The 21693-nt window shown below is 43.8% G+C and overlaps 1 protein-coding gene across 1 annotated transcript in view; it reads left to right on the top strand.

The window, feature by feature from the left end:
• The first annotated feature begins 4226 nt into the window (after positions 1 to 4226).
• The window catches only part of gpsm1b (G protein signaling modulator 1b), a 36088-nt gene continuing 18621 nt past the window's right edge, over positions 4227 to 21693 (top strand). The window contains exons 1-2 of the mRNA XM_061263262.1: positions 4227 to 4340; positions 19951 to 20172. Coding sequence (XP_061119246.1) covers positions 4282 to 4340; positions 19951 to 20172 — 281 coding nt within the window. The 5' untranslated portion in view covers positions 4227 to 4281. The remainder of the gene's footprint in view (positions 4341 to 19950; positions 20173 to 21693) is intronic.

Below are 21693 nucleotides of genomic sequence, written 5' to 3'. Positions count from 1 at the left end.
TCAACTTAATAATAAATATCAAGCATTTTAGTTTGAGTTCATACGCTTGGACAGTTATTACATTTTGCTGGATAATTACACATTATCCAATATTTTATTCAAAACTCACAATATTGGAATGCTTTGTTGTCTCTGTATCAGCACTCCTTGTCGCAACCTGAGACGTTGATTTGGAAGAGCAAAGACAAGCAAGTGTTTGACTAAGCTGTATTGTCTAGCAAATCCTGCTCAGGCCCCACAGTGAGATCTTCAGCCAGCTGAAGGCTGACTGGGATACATAAGGTCGGTGGTTCGATCCCTGGTGTAGCCTCAATAAGATCCACACAGCCGTTGGGCCCTTGAGCAAGGCCCTTAATCTTGCATTGCTCCAGGGGAGGATTGGCCCCTGCTTAGTCTAATCAACTGTATGTCACTCTGGATAAGATGTTATGTTAATTATGTTAATGTTAATGTAAAGCTCTGGTCTGCAGCTCAACACTCCTGTGACCTTTATTTCTACTGGCACGTAGGACCGTCTCCTGGACCTAATCTCCACATCAACCCAATCCGCAGGAATGATTTTTACCAGGTCACTTCCCAAAAGTCCATCGCTTTCTTCAGTGTGGTGCCAGGCATGTGGATTTGGCTTTGACCCGGAATGTCGAGAATTATGATCCAGCGAGTCACTGGGAATACTGGGCAGCTCCCTGGACTGTTTTCAGATACTGCATTTCACATGCCCCATCATAGACATATTACAGTATAGGCATGTTAAAAAGTATATAATTTTCACACGCTCCCCACAGCAGTACAGACCCACTTGTGTTCATTGGGGATGTGACTGCTGAAACTCATTGGGAGGTTCTTCACCTTACAACAGGCCAATGACCCAAACATACTGCTAAAGCCACCCAGGAGGTTTTCAGAGCCAAGCCGAACGTTCTTGACTGGGCAAGCTAATCGCCCACCCTGAATCCAACTGAACATGCATTTCTCTTGCTGAAGACAGGACTGAATGTAAAATGCTCCAGAAACAGACAGGATGTAGATCTCTCAGGTAGTTGTAAATATATTTTTGTTGATTTGTGTTGAAGAAGAAGTGTACATATCAATAAAATGCGCCTTGAATAGTTTTATGTCGGAAATATGCACATTTGTTGGTTGCAGCCAGACTGCAAACTATGGATTTTATACAGGTAAAAAGCACAGAATGTACTGAAAATTTAAAATAAAATTTTAAAATGTGAAACTTTCATGATGTTGAAAGCATTTGTTCAAGTTTAGAATATTTCTGTTGATTTTAGCACAATACTGGGTCGGCTCATCGACATCCAGCTTTGTCTTTGAGCTCTGAACTCTGAATTTTCACTAAAATGGTTTAAGTTCAGCAACCATTTTGAGTTTTAAATATCTGATCACCCAACCAGGGTGTTGTTAGGGCTATACCCCACAGAAAAAAGTGTGTGACTTAAGTTCCAGTCACACACACAAGCACTGACCAGTGATATACGATCTTTGATAAAACATTTCTCTACACGGTAATTTGAAGTTTTGTAAAGCCAACAGATCATCCGAAATTTCTGTAAATAATATTATTCACTGCCCACACTGAAAAGCGCGCATTTAAACAAAAATAATACAGTAAAAAAAAAAAACAGAAAGTGAACTATCCCTTTAAAACAGGCGAGAGAAGGAGCAGTGTCAGACAGAGTAGCCACTCAGCTATGCTCACATAATGTGTGGTCATGTGGTCTGGCTCAGGCTGGGGGGTATTCAGGAAAAAAAGGTTCTGAGTTCTTGGAACTGTTGCCATGGGGACCATTGCTGTTGTCCAACCCCAGGTATCCAGGCAACCAGACGGAAGGTTCACTTCTCTGAAACTGATCTGGGACCGGTTGTCCCCACCTGCCCCACTTCTGTCCTATAGACCTGTTTCTTAGACATGGAAACAACACTGAAACATGTTTAAAACTAAACAAAATTTTTTACTGTTTAGTCTGGTTTATTGTTAGTGGTTTTGTTCCTTTAACCCCTGAAGTGTCACCCCTTCTCGTGTCACAAGCTTGAAAATAACATAACCAAAATAAAATGGTTACTATTCTTGGACCCGTTTGACTACAGGCGTAATCCTGGTCTCTTCTGAAAGGTAATCGTTTGGTGTTTATTTTCCAAGAGAAAAGCAAAAGCAAAGCTACAGAAGCCCAAACACAGTGAAAATTGAAGCTTTTATTCACACTGAAAAGATTTTATGTTTTTAAATGGATACAGATTTTTGTGGTTGTGTCTGACGCGATTAGAAACACAATGTAGCCACACCCACAATCACCCTCATTGCGCTTTCCTCTGACAGCAACAGGTTGAGAAGATCATAAAATATAAGTACTTAGAGCACAACAGCACAATAGTGAAAATGCTATGGTTTTGTTATGCAGGCAAAATTCTGTGACGTTTTATGTAAGCCTAACAAACTATACACCGTTCAATAACTTTAATATACTTCAATAACATGCATGTAGTCAGTTCTATGCTGGACAGAAGTTAACAACTGCATTACAATTATGGGTTGCCCGTACATGAGCTCACAGTGTTCCAGAGCGCCTATACAAACATAGATTTCTATGTACAAGTACTTTTGTAGAAGTATACAACAGCAAAACGGACAACAATGATAATTCCTTTAGATTAATTCTAAGTAAACAATAGTCATTCTATCAACGTTTTCCGAGTTAGATTGTATTGAGAATTAGAAACTATTATGCATTTGGTTCACTGGACCCTTGTCGTGAAAAGGCCACTGACATTACTGCGTTTCTTGGTGGATGTGGATTGCAGAAGCAAAGTCCCGCCACAAAATAAGGTACTGTTGTCTCTAAAGCAATGGAATCTTAAAATAGGTTCTATATGGTAAATGGTAAATGGCTGGCATTTATATAGCGCCTTTATCCAAAGCGCTGTACAATTGATGCTTCTCCATTCACCCATTCATACACACACTCACACACCAACGGCGATTGGCTGCCATGCAAGGCACCAACCTGCTCATCAGGAGCATTTGGGGGTTAGGTGTCTTGCTCAGGGACACTTCGACACAGCCTCGGCGGGGGATTGAATCAGCAACCCTCCGACTGCCAGACGACTGCTCTTACTGCCTGAGCCATGTCGCCCCATGGAACCATGAATTTTAATGCTTTCAAACGGTATATCCTGTTACCATAGTGATTGAAAATTGCACCATGAAAAAAGGAACATTATAAGGAGTTCATGTAATTATCAGGGTTATGGAAAGGTGCATTATTATTATTATTATTATTATTATTATTATTATTATTATTATTGGAAATTTCTGAGCAAATTAATGTAAGCTTCTCTTTACAGTGTCCAGGTGCAGTTCAGAAATCTCTGCCACAAGAACAACATGACCAAGCTAAACAGTGCATGCATTGTGGTTTTTGTAAAAGAAAGACCATCAATAAAGTCAAATCAAAGGAGAGAAATCAAAGGGGAGAAGCAGAGTGTGTAGAGGAGCTTCAGGATCGCTGGAGTGGGGGGAGAAAATCAAAAGCGGAACCTCTCAACGCCAAGAAAAAAGCCTCTTTACATCACGAGTGAGAGGAGGCAAGAGAGAGGCTTCATGGGAGGAGGGGTGTGTGACCCTCTCCTGCACACACACACACACACACACACACACACACACACACATACACGCTCTCATTCTCTCTCTCTCTCTCTCTCTCTCTCTCTCTCTCTTTCTCTCTCACACACACACACATGTGCTCATTCACTCTCTCTCTCGCTCTCTCTCTCTCTCTCTCTCACACACATGCTCATTCACTCTCTCTCTCTCTCTCTCTCTCTCTCTCACACACACACACACACACACTCTCTCTCATTCACTCTCTCTCACACATTCTCTCTCATTCACTCTCTCTCTCACACACACACACACACTCTCTCATTCACTCTCTCTCACACACATACACACACACTCTCTCTCATTCACTCTCTCTCACACACACTCTCTCATTCACTCTCTCACACACACATACACACACACTCTCTCATTCACTCTCTCACACACACATACACACACACTCTCATTCACTCTCTCTCACACACATACACACACACACACACACACACACTCTCAAACACTCTCATTCACCCTCACACACAGAGACACAGCCCCCTGATGTCACGGGGGGGAGGGGCTTGCTGTTATATGTTTTGGTTTCTCGTGGGCAGCACTGCACTTCCTCAGTCGCTAGCAGTGCTACGCGGTGAGCAGCAGAGAGGGGGACACTCATGGCTCAGTCCACTAACTCCACCGAGCGCGAACCCGCCAGCAACAGGAACCAGACCAGGTAGGACCTGAACAGGGAGGGGGGCGGGGAGGCAGGCAAGTCACCGCACAGGGTGGGTGGAGAAGGGGGAGGCAGAGGGCAAAACAAGGTTTACTGGCTGAGAAGAATACTCTGACTGCCAGAGGAGGAGCCCAGCTGAGTGTGTGTCCGTGTGTGTGTGTGTCTGTGTGTGTGCAGTTCTGTATGTGCATGTACAGTATGCGTGTGTACATATGAGTCAGCTCCACAATTATTGGCAGCCTGTGTGTGCATGTCTGTATATGCATGTGTGTGTGGGCAGGTCTGCGTGTGTGTGCATGTGTGTGCATACAGTCAGCTATACTGTATGTTATGTTTAAAGCATATGGGAAAAGTAGATACTTTTATTTCAATACTTACTTGCAATTTTTTTTTATGAAGGGATATTTTTGTTCTGAAAACCATAGGTGTCAAAATGATTTGCGCCCCTAACAATCACTGTAAATATAATCAAACAAAGTTAAATTGGCAATAAATATTACTTAATTTAGTTAATCTAAGTCTAAAAGAACTAGGCTGTGTCATTCCATCACTTTTTGTTTCACTAGAGTATAAAAATGAGGTGCATGCAAAATCCCTATGTCATCCATCAGCATGGGAAAAGCCAAAGAACTGTCAATTCAAAAGAGACAGATGGTAATTGACCTTCACAAGTCTGGTAATGATATAAAAGAATGCATAAATGGTTAAACCCACCACTGTAAGCGCAATAATAAAAAAAGATCATGCTTTAAAAATTGGAAGATTTGAGATTGGTACCATCTTGGGGTCACCAAGTATCATAAAATGCCACGACCATACCAACAAACTGTTTGGAAGAATTGCATGAGGAAACCCCTTACTGTGCACAATGAACAAAAGGTTTTGTAGCAAACAAGGCATGCATAAAAGGAAAAGCACCTCATACCTACTGTCAAATATGGAGGTGGGTCATTGAAGGTTCTGGGATGTTTTGCTGCCAGTGGTCCAAGAGCACTATCTAAGATCAATGGCACAATTAATTCTACAAAATACGAGTAAATTCTGGTGGGAAATCTAGTTGCCTCTGCTAGGAAGGAATACAAAATATTAAACCAGGTGTGCCAATAACTGTAATAAAGCACACGACTTAACGTTTCCGTCAATAACAGTTTGATTGTTTTGTGCATATTTATCAAGGGTGCAAATAATTCTGGACCTGCTGGTATGTGCATGTGTGTATGTATGTATGTGAGGTGGGGGTATGTGTGTATATGTGAGTGTGTATGTGAGTTGGAGGCGTGTGTGCATATTTGTGTGTGTGTGTGAATTACATTACATTACATTACTTGGCATTTAGCAGACGCTCTTATCCAGAGCGATGTACAATGAAGTGCAAATCAAACACGAGTATGAGTGCTAAGAGGACCTGAGCGGACAGTACAGTTCCAAGTCCTAGTGTAAACATACAGATAATCAGAACCCTTGAAGAGTACAATCAACTTTCAAACTAGCATACCACAGTTGGAAGCTAGAATACCCTCAATACAACAATACAACAGCCAATAAAAAACAACAATATCTATACAAGTAACAATATCTATACTATCTATACATAAGTGCCATTACAGTCTAAGGCTAATCATGGTGGTGAGTTAGGGAGGGAATGGTGTAGCCTGAAGAGATGAGTCTTCAGTCTGCACTTGAAGGAGGTCAGAGACTCTGCCGTTCTGACATCCACCGGGAGGTCATTCCACCACCGTGGGACCAGGACAGACAGCAGTTGTGAGCGTGAAGTGCAGGTTTGGCGAGGGGGAGGCGCCAGACGGCACAAAGTGGCAGAACGGAGGGGTCTTGTTGGTGTATAGGTCTTGATAAGGGATTGAATATACACAGGGGCTGATCCCTTAACTGCCTGGTATGCGAGCACCAAAGTTTTAAATTTGATGCAAGCCATAACAGGCAGGCAGTGGAAGTTGCTGAGCAGGGGGGTGACGTGAATGTCTGGGAACATTGAATACCAGACGGGCTGCAGCATTCTGGATGAGTTGTAGGGGTCTGATGGCAGATGCTGGAAGGGCAGCCAGCAGAGAATTGCAATAGTCCAGGCGGGACAGGACCATTGCTTGAACAAGGAGCTGAGTGGAGTAGGTGGTGAGAAAGGGTCGGATTCTCCGGATGTTGTACAGGAAGAACCTGAATGCCCGGGTCAGCGATGTTCTCGGAGAAGGACAAGCTGTTGTCCATCAGCACTCCAAGGTTTCTTGCACTAGGGGATGAGATCACTGTGGTATCCCCTAGTGAGATGGAAAAATTGGTGAAGGGAGAGGTTAGAGCAGGGATGAAGATTACCTCTGTCTTACCTGGGTTGAGCTTGGTGAGGTGGGGGCGTGTGTGTGTATGTGAGTGTGTATGTGAGTTGGAGGCGTGTGTGCATATTTGTGTGTGTGTGTGTGAGGTGGGGCCGTGTGTGTGTGTATGTGAGGTGGGGATATGTGTGTTGGGGGGCGTGCGTGCATATTTGTGTGTGTGTGTGTGTATGTGAGGTGGGTGTGTGTGTGTGTATTTGTGTGTGTGTGTGTGTGTGTGTGTGAGGTGGGGTTTGTGTGTGTATTTGTATGTGTGTGTATGTGAGGTGGGGGAGTGTGCAGTGTGTCACTGGAGTGTGCTGAACTCATGGCAGAATACTGTGGTTTCTGCAGTTCACAGTTTGCCTTGGCTGCTTTTGAGATGCCAGCTAATTCAGGCTAAGTGAACGCTCTCATACAGACACAACCACTGACCTCACAATCCCCGCTAACCATGCCATCAAACAATCAATGCCATTTTATCTGGCTTCTCTTCTGCATGGGAGAACACATAGGCCTCTTATAATACCCCTATGTTTGATGAAACATAACACACACGTCCAAACACAGTAGAGTGAACACATTTAACTTGAGAAGTCAGTACCCACGTCAGGCCACTACACTCTCTCTCTCTCTCTCTCTCTCCCTCTCTCTCTCTCATTCTTTCAGTCTTCCTCTTTCTATGGTTGCATGCAAAATAGGAATGGGAAGGAAACAGGAGTAATCAATTGAATGGAACAGTTGTTCTCCTGTTCTGGGCAGAGGATTCTGGGATTGAGTGATGCCTAGCCAAAGAGCAGCTGCATACATTCTTAGCCTTCCTGTTGGGGTTTACTCAACTTTCTCATGTACTACAGAACAATGTTCCTGTGACACGCAAGTGTATTTTCTTGCTTCTACCACACATTGATGTCTCTATATCAGCATTGATAAACCTTAAATACTAGCATAATACACTGTGAATACTGTGAATAATATATAGTATATACACTCACTGAGCACTTTATTAGGAACGAAGTGACTTTAACCGTGGAATGACTGTTGGTGGCAGATAGGGCGGTTTGAGTATGTCAGAAACTGCTGATCTCCTGGGATTTTCACGCACACTGGTATCTAGAGTTTGCAAAGAATGGTGCAAAAAACAAAAAAAAACACAAAAAAAAAAAAACAGTGAGCAGCAGTTCCACAGACAGAAACACCTTGTTAATGAGAGACATCAGAGGAGAATGGCCAGACTGGTCAAAGTTGACAGGAAGGTGACAGTAATGTAAATAACCACACATTACAGTGGAATGCAAAAAAGCATATCTGAACACACAACGCATCATAACTGTAAGTGGATAGGCTACAGCAGTAGAAGTCTAAACAATAAGTAATAAATACCTAATAAAGTGCTTGGTGAGTGTATACTGCTTAGGTAGTGGTCCTGGAGAGCCAAGCTGTCTGCAGGCTTTCAATGTTGTTTCAGCTACTGTTCCAGTTATTGCTAAGCATACATAGCTGTTGTTTCAGTTGCTGTTCCAGTTGTTGCTATAGCATACGTAGCTGTTGTTTCAGTTGCTGTTCCAGTCGTTGATATAGCATAGCTGCTGTTTCAGTTGCTGTTCCGGCTCAAGCTGTGTTTAGAACTTTCCAGAAAGAACGCATTTGACACAGAGGCACGCACGTGCCACTACACCATCTCTGTTATCGGGAAGATGAGAAGAACATCCCCGCACTACACGTAAACATGTTATTTCCTGATTTCCAAATAAACAAACAGAGGCCAGCACTTTAATCTCACAGCGCACTCCTGTGTGTTTTTGCTCGCTCTTTCAGAAGGACACGAAAATGCATAAAATGTAAATGCACCTTTGGGAAAACAAATATTTCAAATGATAATGTAATTTTATAAAGTATCTGTTGGGGTCATATAAATCAATAAATAGATTTAAAAGACAAACCGTGGATCAATTCCTCCTTTCACCTCTCAAATCCTAAAAAGTTAAATAAATAAATAAATAAATAAATAAATAAATAAATAAATAAATAATTTAACTGGGGACATAATCAACAAATTATGCAAAAATCTAAGAAACAAGAACAAGCCTTAAATTCTCATTAGCACTGACTAAACACAGATGTTTCAGTGTCAAGCACTGAATCTGCCCTCCTTAAAGTGTCACATGACTTACTGTTGACAGCTGACACTGGAGAATGCTCTATTTTAGTTTTGTTGGACCTTAGTGCTGCTTTTGACACGGTTGACCATGATATCCTAATTGACCGGATTATGCACACAGTTGGCATTCAAGGCAGTGCCCTCAAATGGTTTGCCTCTTATCTAAAGAACAGGACCTTCTCAGTCAACATCAAGTGCTCCTCATTCTTGTCTGCTCCTATTCCACGTGGAGTCCCCCAGGGATCAATTTTAGGACCTATTCTTTTCTGCCTGTACATGCTCCCCCTCAGCTCAATTGTAGAGAAATACAATATCTCTTTCCAGTGTTATGTGGACGATATTCAGCTTTACCTCCCTTTAAAAGCCAACGATTGGTGTTCACTTAAGAATCTGTCTGATTGTCTTGCTGACATCAAAGACTAGATGACTAAAAACTTTCTACAGCTAAATGAAAGTAAGATGGGAGTGATCCTGTTCGGTCCCCCTGAAGGTCTCTCTATTGACCTTGGGCCTCTATCCCACTCTACTAAACCCCATGCCAAAAACATTGGTGTAATTTCTGATTCTGCCCTTATGTTCAACAAACACATTCATTCTGTCTTAGCCAGACATCCCTCCACCGCCTGCAGCTAGTGCAAAATGCTGCTGCAAGGCCTCTAGCAGGTACAAAAAAAATGAGAGCACATCACACCAATTCTCGCTTCCCTGCACTGGCTCCCGGTTAGATGCAGGATTGATTTTAAAATCTTTCCCCCCCTCCCCCACCACCACGCCACGCCCAGGTCACTGAGGTCTTCCACCCAGCTGCTCCTCACTGTTCCTCGGTCTCGGCTAAAGCGAGAGGGCGACAGGGCTTTCGCTGTGGCCGCACCGAGACCGTGGAACAAACTGCCTCTCTCTATCAGGTCTGCACCATCCATATACACCCTCAAACCCCAGCTCAAATCTCACTTCTTTTCCCTTGCTTTTAATTCCACATGAGAACTGTCTTTGTTGGATTGTTTTTCACTGTTTTTATTTTTTACATATATAGTAATTAGGAATTGTACAGCACTTTGGTTGACGGTAGTCATATTAAATGTGCATTATAAATAAATATGACTTTTCTTTCCCATTCTGTTGTTTGGTCTGAACAGCAACTGAACCTCTTGACAATGTCTGCATGCTTTTATACATTGAGTTGCTGCCACATTATTGGCTGATTAGATATTTGCATTAATGAGTTGGTGTACAGATCTGCTGGATAAAATGGTCACTGAGTGTATAGTTTTTGCAAAACACATTTTAGTACAGGACTAAGTTTAATCTGTGTCTGTGAAACCGGCCCATAATGTGAAGCATACATAGTACACACTTATTTGGTATTAGTTTAAGGATATGTAACCCTCTAGAATGTTTACAAGAATGCAAACATGACTGTTTAAACTCATAAGCACGGTAAGAAAAGCCCTGACTACTCTGTCTAAAACCCTTGAACGGGCAGCATTACTGAAGTCAGAACATACTCCTTTACCCTAGGCAGCCTGGCTTCAAAGCCAGCAACTCAGCAGAGAACACTCTGTAATGGAAGCGCTGAAATGTGTGAAAGCAGCACCTCTGTCCTGTCTCCATCCCATTTCACTTATTGATTATACATTATTGGTCATAAATGCAGTCGATATTGCATTTTTGTATTCTTGGGAGAGACACTGATCTTCAACGATGTCTCAGTACTATGGAAATAAGGATAATAATAGGTGTGACACTATTTTCTTTTTAAAAAAGAAACATAACACAACATATTTTTCTCTGAACAACTGCAACAGCATAAAATGTTTCTGATACTCATTACATTCACAGTTCAGTACCTGCCTGGACTGGTTTAATAAAGAGAAATTATGCAAGGAATCAAAAAGGAAAACTGAGCCTCTCACTGGTTCCCTTGACAACCAGACTGGCACCGCACTAATTCAAGGCTGGATTAGCACAAATTACAGTGCCCTGATAAACCAGTGTATGCACTTGGCTACTAGTACATAAAGAGCCCTGCTTTTCCAGGGGCGGGAACAGGACTGTGGGCCTAGCAGTGGGGGAGCAGCACTGTATGTACTGTCAGTCACCAACTTGTGTGAAACATGCACAATTTAATTTGTTCAAATCACACCCAAGAGGCACGCCTATTTTTAACCACAAGTAAAATGTGACAGATTGAGCCATTAGGGCTCATTTTCATCGGTAGTGCCTGGGCAGGTTGATGGAAGTGTAGTGTAACGTTTCGGACACTGGCCTCGTGATTTAAAGTTTGCAGGTTCGATTCCCAGGTAGGACACTGCCACTGCATCCTGTAGCCAACTTTATAACTGGATAAACAGGCAAAATAAGTCTGTCTGCTAAATGCATGAAATGCAGAAGAGCAGTTAGCACACAGAGTAACTCATACAGATTTGTATACCTTTTCTATACATCTATGTACACAGCTGGACATTTTACTGGGATACAATGGCAGCATCACAGCTGGGAACTAAGTCCAAACTCCCTAACCATTACATTACATTCCCACCATTCCCACCATCATGGATGCATCCTGGAAAGTTAGCTTTGGCTAAGACAGAAATAAAAGATATTAAACAGTAATACTGTCCCTTGAATCACCCCCCCACCCCCCACCCCCCCACTGGCCACCATTACATGACCACAGGCTTGTAATTACAGAGTCTCCAAACAGTCTGCTTGGAGCAGTAACCAGAGCCACAACGAGCAGACCATAGGCGTTATGCCTCTGTCTCCATGGAGACCGCCACCGAGGAAACCCAGGCACCGTGCCCTCCTCTACCATCGCCATGGACACCTTTGTCTGCAGCCCTCTATGAGGTCCTGCGTAATAAAACACAAATATGTTGATCTGTAAAAGAAAGATAATCAGCAGCACTGAGTCAAAAGTAACAAGACGATAATAATGGTGAAATCGTTGGTGTCTTTGGAAAAGACGACGCGTATACCTTGGCATGAAAAAATAAATGTGATTATTTGCTTGATGCAGGCATCAGTTGGTTACAGTTGCATGCTGGGGACCCGGGTTTGAGTCCCGGTCCTGCCAAAGTCGAGTTTGGCCGGCTCAGGTGAAGTGGCATAACTGGCTCGCCGCTCTGAGGTTGGGACTCGGCTAGGGTTTGTAGGATCGCCGTATACAACAGCGCCCCGGTCACCTCTGAATCACGATCGCAGGTTCTGAGACGACACGGCTTGAAGAAGGCTACCAAATTGGGAGAAAAAGAGATAAATAAGAAACAAAATAAAAAGATATGAGATTTCCATTAAGGTTTTAATAATCTCTTATACATTTTCAGAGAGTCGGGAAACAGGTCTTGAAGAGGGGGAAGGGAAACAGGTCAAAGAGAGACATTTTTCTGCTCTGTTATCGGCATTGTCTACATCAGCTGCAGCAAACCGTACTAAATCTAACCGTGCCAAATCTAACCGTGCCAAATCTAACCATGCCAATCGGGACTAGAGAGACCTAAGACGGGGAAGGTGAGCAGGTGTCCAGCCAGAACAGCGATTCCTTTTGTTCTGGAAAAAGGATCAGAGGAAACCGGTATGGTGGATGTGACAGATCGTAAACAATTTGTTTTGCTAATGAAGGAGGAAAGTATTTCCTGGTTTCCTCCTGTTTCTAATTCCATTAGAGCCCATGCAGAACTTGTGGGATCTCTGTACGGTGTCACTTGTTGTTCGTCGATCAGTGCTTAGATATATTTTCTACAGAGACAAGCCGTTGTTTTGAGAGATTTTTGGGAACAGTGATATTTTTATATTCTCTCATTTGGAATGGCCAGTCATAATTGGTGGCCGGTCTCATTATTGTATCATCAGCTGCACTGGACGTAGCACAGAAACAAGCATGCGTGGTCCAGGAGCCCGCTGACACGTGCAGGTCTGGGTTATAACTACAGGATAGGTTGGGGAATTGGAACTTTTTTACTTGGCTGCTTCATGAATCATCTCTAACATCTCTAATGCATTTAATGTGGGCCTTTGTCTGCTCTAATGGTGCTTTTAGTGTTGCCCTAACACAATTGGTCGAAGTAGAATTCAGTAGCGCAACATGAAAAATTATTATTGTGCATTATAGTAATTATACCCATGGAGTAATTACAAAAAAGTAATTCTATCAAAAGTAATTACAGTTTTTTTATTTCTGGATGATGATCACTTCACCCTCAATGTTGTGCATCTTAGTGCAAACAAAACAGTTTGACCAGCATCTGCAGGGCTCAGTTCAGTGCAGTGTGACTGCAACAGGCAAGAATATACTGTATATCTAAAAATGGAGCTTAATAAAAATGAAAAGGCATTTCATTACTGTCCAGAGGCTTGTGGTTCCACTGCTATTCTTTTCAGTATAACTGCTCCAGTGATGGTCTTAGCCAAGTAGCCTTCTACTCTGTAATCCCATTGGTTCCTGAGCTCAGTTTCGCCGTAATGACAGATTAGGCTGCCCAGTGTGACGTAATCTCAATCACTACGGCCGCCAGATGGACTCCATAGGTTACCACAAATATCAGAACTAATACATAAACATTACATGTCACAGCTTTAATTACTAAAAAATAATCCATGTTTTCTTCCAAAATATAGATTGCATTTTACAAAACAGACTTGAGACTCAGCGATTGCCAACAGTTTGTTGAGGTAAGTGAGAAGTAAATGCCTCATTATTACACCAAATTAAGTTCCTCCACTACATGCACTCTGACCAGTAGGGGGCAATGCAAGGCAAAGCACCTGGCGACTCAAGCAACAAAATTAAGAGAGCAAGAAATGGTTTTCATGTAGAGGAGGAGGGCGAACTGCGTGTTGGTGCAGCTCGGAGAAAGTTACTGACGTTTTAAAGACAAGGAAATATGGACAAAATGCAGGTTATAAGAACCACACAAAGTCCATGCTTGCCTCGTACTGTAACCCAACTGGCTGACATGAGTTAGAAGATTCCGTTGCTAAAGTTTGTGCCTACTTCCCCCTGAGTGCTAAGGGTAACGCTCACAGTAAAAATAAGATAACAAACTTTTCAAAAATCAGTGTCCTTTCAATGTCGACACCGGGCGTAACATTTGCATGTTGCATTTGAATGCCATTGTATCCATTTTTATCCAGTGACTACTGATTCTTACATTCATCCGCAGATGCTCCTTCAATCAGGTCTATACCCAATCATTCACAATTACCTGGGCTCTGAGCCGAAGGGTTACAAGCAGGAATAACAACAAAGCCCAGAACCTGTCCAGTGTTACATTTCTAATCATTGCTGCCTTTGTTTTTGTATAGCTCTTATTGACCTGTGGGGAAAAAAGTGAGAATCTATCTTTGGTATCCAAATGGATTTGCTTACTACCAATAAGTAGGCCTTGCTAAAAAGAACGGTAGCATGGAAAAACATAAAGGTAATTGCTTGTTAAAATACCAACTGGTGTTCCAAAACAAGAAATTTTAGACCTACTGTGTCTCACTCTTGAGTTCTCTGTAATGTGGTCTACTCAGTGGGTTAGCAGAAATACTCCATCCAGAATAATGCGTTTTCATGAAAAGAGCTGTCATTGACTCAACCAGCATTCAGGGAGCTGTCACTCGGCATCCCGCGGCAACGCTGAGATGCGGATATTTCCATTTTTGTTGCCATGTTCCATATTCAATAAATCACAAGAGGCCACATTCCTCCATCCTCCACGGGTCGAGCCCAACACCATCCGTTCAAAAGGGGGTGGTGGATACCGCAGTAGGCCCCAATAGCGAACCACGGGAAACACTTCAATCACACTCAGCAAAGGACCAACGTTTGGCTTTTCCCAGGGCGAGTTTCAGACATGTCATCAGTGAAAGACCAGGCTGGGATCAGTAGTGAGACAAAAACACACACACAGATCATGAGTCTCGCAAGGCTGCTGGTAGCAAATACCTTTTTACGCTTTATTGAGCTTGTCTGGTATGTTATGAAATACTACCTGTGAAATACTCTCAAAAAGTGCAAATCCCACCTTCTAGTCCTCTTGGTGGACTCAATTGCAGTAGGCAAGATCAGTCCAGCAGAGAGAACTATGTCAATCTATAATAATCATGTATTTAAACCTGGTCTGACTGGTAGTGCCTACGAGCCCAGAGAATTCCTGCACGTGCAATGCTCAGCAGGACAAAGGAGACACTGTTCTCCAGCCCCGTTTAAAAGGCTCATTGTTGAGGCTTGTAGCTGTCGCTTGTTCCAGTTGTGTGAGATCGCTTCCTGTCAGAGTTCCCTTTGTTTTCCCTTTTAAGATGACGCTACAGATGTCGCTGTCCAGAAGCACTGTTTCTGTAACCAGCCACTCCTGACACACAGTTCTGAGCAACCTTCTCAACGTATTACCTTGTTTTGAACCGCTTGTCACATACAGTATGACGAACAAGTGCGCTTGTTTCAGTGCTAATGTAGCTGAAAGAATTGTGCCTTTGTCAGTTCCTACATTGTTCCAGATCAGGGTCGGTGATGATGTTGTGCGTGTGTGTGCTTTGTGTGTTGTAGGACATCTTGTGTGAACTGTCAGCCCTTTTGCAGAATAAAGAATACTGATTGTTTACAGCTGTTGCCTATTACCTTTTCACTGGAATCTAACAGCGCAATATATTTGCAGTGCAGTCATGTCAGGTTTACCTGCTCCTGTAACTCTGGATAAAGCAATGCGATCAACTTCTTCAGACTTTGCCGGTTACTGGCGGTCAAGCAGGGCCTTGTGAATGGCTCAAGCTGAAAGCTGCTGGATACTGTACCGCTGATGAATAAATAGCATAATTCATGCTCAGCCATGGTTTATCAGGAATAGAGCCAGCCTGACCAGGATCTCACAGTAGAAGGAGAGCCGGCTAAGAGCGATGTTGTTATTTTCCATGTTCTCCGATCCGTGGCTGGGGGGAGGGGGAATTCCATAGACGGTTTAATGGGGTTTCTATGGTTGGGTGTCTGAACCGGGCAGGAATGTTTAAACTGATTATTAATGCCTTCCGGATCGCCAGGAACCTCTTTCCAACTATGAACAAGGAGGTTTGAAATATAGAAAGATTAGAGACATTTTTCGGAGCAACAAAGGTGAATGTAACCTTTTCTCCCTGAGCTGGTCTGGTCACTGGGACACAGTGATGAGTTAATCGCTAGGGTTAATGGCTAGGGGGAGGCTAGGCTAAAGGAGGAGGCTAGGCTAAAGGAAGTATGCTAGGCTAGGCTGAAGTAATCAAGTGCTGATCGATTTAAGGATCTAAAGATGAATAGCTCTCTTTCTCTTCCTTCTGTTTGAAAGTTTAAAGGTCCTGACTAAGATGCTTGCTGCAGACTGTGTAAAAGCATGTGCAACTGAATGGAAGAGATCCATTTTTGGCCATTTTTCTTAAAAGATGGAAGTGAACATTTACAATCTGTTCAGACTGGAATGACTGGAATCTACATTTATCAATGTCATGCTCTTGTAATATATTTAATATTTTATCTGTTGTCATCAATCGGCAGTTTCACTTTAATGTCAGTACCCACCGAAGTGGGTGATTCACGAGAGATGAGCAGATGAAAGGTTTTCTTAAGGTCGACGTCCAGATCTGAGCCAAAACTTTCATGGCCAAAAATGTAATCCTGATAAAGAGTCTTGGCACACCTTTCCCCTCTCACCTACATTCCAGCTGGGTTCCTGGCACGAGAGGGAGCAGGTGAGAATTTACAGCAGCTTGTGGCCTCTCCAGGGAGTTAGACTCAGCCAGCGACTGTGTGGGGCTATTGTCAGCCTATCACTGCTGGCAGCTCAACGAGGAGGTGACTTCAGGGGCTCTGACAGACAGGCACTGCTGTAAAACCCCACGCTAACCCAACGACGGAATTTAGCGAGGCCTGAAGGTATCAGCGTGCTCATCCTTCTGGTGTTGCTGAAAGAATACTAATAGGGTTAAAAATGTGTGGCCCCTATGCAGACAGTCTAGATCAGCCGGGCTGACCCAGAATCTCGACAATAGGGCCAATAGATTCACCTTCGTTTATCTGACTCCATTTTAGAATAATAATTTAGATTAGCGTCGTGTCGCGTCGAAAGGAGCCAATTGAGGTGGTTCGGGCATCTGATCAGGATGCCTCCCGGGCGCCTCCCTTTGGAGGTTTTCTGGGCTCGTCCAACTGGGCGGAGACCCCGAGGGAGACCCAGAGCCCGCTGGAGAGATTATATATCTCTCCTGGCCAGGGAATGCCTTGGGATCCCCCAGGAGGAGCTAGAATGCGTTGCTGGGGAGAGGGACGCCTGGAATACCCGGCTTTGCCTACTGCCCCCGCGACCCGACTCCGGATAAGCGGGTGATGATGGATGGATGGATGGATTAGTTATCCACATTTAGTGGATGTCGTATTTATAATTTTGACTTGATCGCTATAGGAATCCTGTACTGAGATTCACTCTCCGAACAGTCCTCTGCCGGTACCGCCGCATGTCACATCGCGCGTTATGTCCACGTCTCACGAACTGACTAGCTATCTGTAGTCATCAGAGGTCGCAGGAATAGCTACTCTTGGGTATATCTGTTTACAGCCTAGGGACCCAAGCAGACCAACCTAGCTACGGCTGTCCTCGACATAAATGAACTACCATGCGGAGGCGAGGGATTTACCAACATAGGTCTACGGGTGCTATACGCCGTGATACATTAAGTGGAAATAATCATCCTCCCTAGACCAGTTCGAGGGGGTAAACCACGCATTCCCTGTATAACTTTGAGTGTCAGTAAGCGGAACCACACAGATCAAGTTTTAACAATTTAATTTTACCAGGCAGGTTACATACACGTAATTGCTTACTAGTTCCAAATCAAAAAACATTACAACGGAAACCAAATTACGGAGTCTTAAAAGTCATACCTGGTAATAAAAGCTACATACGGGAGTCTGGCTACAGACACCCTGTATGTAGAAATTACGTGCACTATGTGCACGGGAGACTGATTGCATTCTCCCAGATTGCTTAGTTTACTGTCCTTAAATCCAAAATCTGGCTTTTGATGTTAACCCTAAAAATGGGTCACCCATCTGTAATTTGGAGCCACGCCTCCCCAGGAAACGCAGGGGGGTTGAGGCACATGGCTTTCACTGGGGCAGAGCTCCACACAGCTTCTCCTGGTTGGTTATGATGTACAGGGTTTGCTGTTGCAGAAATAAAACCATTGCACCAGTCGCACTGAAACAATCAGAATAATACCAAACATGAATATTATCTAAACTGACTTTGTCATGAAACATCCAATGCTGTACACATCATTTAGTGACTGAGTAAAGAGGGAGAGAGCAATGAAGGGGGGTTCAGGAGAAGGTCAGGGCCTAACAGGCCATGCCCTCTGAAACCTTCCCGTGCCGTAAAGGATGTTGCCCCGTCGTAACGTGTTTTACGGCTGGAGGCCTGAGTCTTCCCCCACAGGCTCCTGCTCGTATGGGTGCGGAGATAGTGGGGGTTAATGGTGCATGCTCCTGAGTTAAATTACTTTACAGCCACATATTCCACAATACGAGAGGAAGCCAGCAAGCTGACCAGCCCTGAGTGATAATGCCAGATTTCCAGCCTTACACTGCTGTACCTGGCTCATCAAACGAAGGCTTCTACCTCTCCACACCCAGGGGAAACAGTGACGTCTTCCTCTTTCTCTATGGCAGATCACATCTTCTGGTTACTCTGGTATCACTGGCTGGCTGGAGAGATATACTGCACATTACATTACATTACTGGCATTTGGCAGATGCTCTTATCCAGAGCGAAGTACATCAAAGTACAAAGTGCATACCTATAATCAGGGATAAGTGATGATCTTAAGTATAATGGTCTTAACCGCATTCTTCCTCCTTTTGTACACTGAAAAGACTCAGACCAGGAAAGAGTTTTCTTGAAGGAACAGGATCCACAAGAGTGAGAGAGAGAGAGGTAAAACAGCCTGGTGATTTGGGTGGGCTGTCTCTGAGAGTAAACGTGGACAATGGAGATTAGATTCTAGAATGCTTTTTCTTGGATTTGTACCACCTCTTCTTGTTAAACAGGAACTTGATCTGTTTATCTGTGTATTTGTTTGTTGCTGGGGGAGACTAGAGGTGTAGAATCCAGGTTACAAGGCTAAATGTCCTATCTGCATGTTTTCGCTACCCGATCAGAATCTGCGGTTGCTGCCTAAATCTCCACCCCTGCTCTCTCCAGTGTAGGACCCTAGAGCCCCCTCCAGGGGTGTCCCCCGAGGCCTGGCCCCTCAGTGGGGCTCAGAGGACCTTTTGTAGGCTTGCCCACCAGGGGCCCCGTATTGCACCTGGAGCTGGGCACATCGATTCATTTTTGAGCGCAGGTGGCTCCTAGAGGATTACTGTATACTCTGGGTATACTTTTTATGCCTCCCATCAGATTGTTAGCTCACAACCCTTATCCAGAATAATTTGATTACGTTGTTGACATACAATCCATTTGCACACACACCTCTGAGTAACAAGCCCAGGTCTCTCCCAATGCTCAAGAACGTGATACAAAAAACCAGAGAAGCCTTCCTGCAGGTGTGTCATGGGGTAGGCTGGTAGTACATGTGTGTTTTGCTGCTCTGTGTCTGCGAGAGATTTTGTGCTTCAGAATTGTAGGTTAGGTGCAAGTCAGCAGTCAGATTGGATAATGAGGGTGTTTCAGGCTTCGCTGGATTCTTAATCCAATAGTGTGAATCAGTCAAAAGTGGGGGCGCGTGGCTGATACTAACGAGTGGCCATTCGCCGACCTGACTAGACCTGTTCCACTAGTGCGGTGTTACCATGGTGACTCAGAGGTGTCATGGCCTGACCAGTGAACTTCCCTATGCATCAGTATGGCTCTTTCTCTTGTGCGTGGGCTAGGTTTTGTTATGGGCCTACAGCAGTGATGTCAAACTCAAATCTTGGAGGGCAGCTTTTGCTGTGTAGCAATGGTAGGCTGATGCTATTGTCATCTTAAGGGGATTCATCGTAATGTTAATGTTAGCAATGCTAGGCTGATGCTATTAATGTTAGCAGTGCTAGGCTGATGCTATTGTGATCTTAATGGGATTCATTGCAATGTTAATGTTAGCAATGCGAGGCTGATGCTATCCTTCCTGCTCCCAGGATAGAGGCATCCTGCCTGGAGCTGGCCCTGGAGGGGGAAAGACTGTGCAAGGCCGGGGACTTCAAAGGCGGGACGGCATTCTTTGAAGCGGCCGTCCAGGTGGGCACGGAGGACCTGAAGACCCTCAGCGCCATCTACAGCCAGCTGGGCAACGCCTACTTCTACCTGAAAGAGTACAACAAGGCCCTGGAGTACCATCGACATGACCTGACCCTGGCCAGGTAAGCAGGAGCTATGTACATCACAGTCTACACTTTCCATATCCAGACAACAGCCCTAAAGAGTGGGACTGGAGGCTGGAGCAAAATGTCCTCCTGAGAACTCAGTTTTGTCCTCTGTAGGGGACACAAGTACCTGGTCTTTATCTCAAGATATATTCTGCTATGCTGAAACATACACTACAAGGGACATCCAATAAAAATATTTTGATATATATATATTTTTGAAATAATAAAATTGTCGAAGTAAACCAGGTTGGGAAAGTTGGCCTATGTGAGGGAGCAGGGGCGGGAGACCAAGAGCGACCGGGAAGGGATCTCAAAGTAACCACTGAAATAAGCAAGGAATATAAAACAGATTACGGGAGAGAGACTCCCTGGCGAAATGCCCACTGAAACAAAACCGTGAAAATCGGTCAAACAGGATAAGTGCAAACTAGCACGGAATGCCCGAAGAAGCGGGCAAGTTTTGTGTGAAAAAATAACAGAAAAAGGGAACCAAACTCCCCGCGATTAGCCAACCGAAAATCTGACCTGAACTATAACGGTCAGGAAATAAAAACCGAGATTTCTGACATGCAGTCTCGAACGGGCTAAACCTTAGCGGCGAACTCTGCCACTCGCTCCTCTATACTCTATACTCGGTCCCTATACTTCTAACTAATATCTAAATTGAATGCTTCTCAAGGCTAAAAGCAATTCAGTCCTCCAAAAAACTCTCTATCTTTCGACCTCTAGACCTCTAGACCTCTAGACCTCTAGACCTCTAGACCTCTAGACCTCTAGACCTCTAGACCTCTAGACCGGCTCAGTGCACATGTCAAAATGAAACGCCAAAGCTCAGAGCCATGCCAGGAAGAGACTTAAATAGCTCTCCATGCAGCTGACTGCAATCGGCCATGATTACACCCGCATTCCACATGCAGGAGGTAATTTCTCCTGCTGAACCTGGCCGGCACGCCCTCTCGAAGCCTAGAGAGGTAAATACTGCAATTTCCCGAAGTAGGCAGTGAAAACCATGATAGCCTATGGATACAGAGATTATATGATGAAGAGTGATGGATTTTAAAAATAAATGATGACATGTTGGGAATCTAAATCACATACTTCCGCTCCAAAAAGGCCAAAAAAAGGCCAACTGACACGTTTGATTGCGGAATTTTGTTGTGCCCTCTTTAGAATATTTTCGAAGTAGTAGTTGATGGAAAAACACTGATTTGCATTTTCTTTTGCCAACTTTTCATAAATTTGCTTCAAATTTGCTAAACATTTGGATGGATACTGAGGTTTGAGTCCAAACTGAAGTTTCATAGGGCCACCACCTCCAGCCATATACAGGCACGGGTTAACCCCCTGCCAGGACACCTTCTGAGCTGATAACTTCCCAATCTGTAACCCTCTCTGCTTTCTACCTGCCTGAATAATAAAAAAATTTGCTTTTCACAAGAGAATAATGTCCTAAAAATAAATATGTGACACATTGAAGTGTTAGGAGTTATTACTAAGTCAGCTCATTTAGTTACA

Source organism: Conger conger, chromosome 12 (assembly GCF_963514075.1).
Source record: "Conger conger chromosome 12, fConCon1.1, whole genome shotgun sequence".
Classification (NCBI taxonomy): domain Eukaryota; kingdom Metazoa; phylum Chordata; class Actinopteri; order Anguilliformes; family Congridae; genus Conger; species Conger conger.
This window is presented reverse-complemented; position numbering and strand designations above follow the sequence as displayed.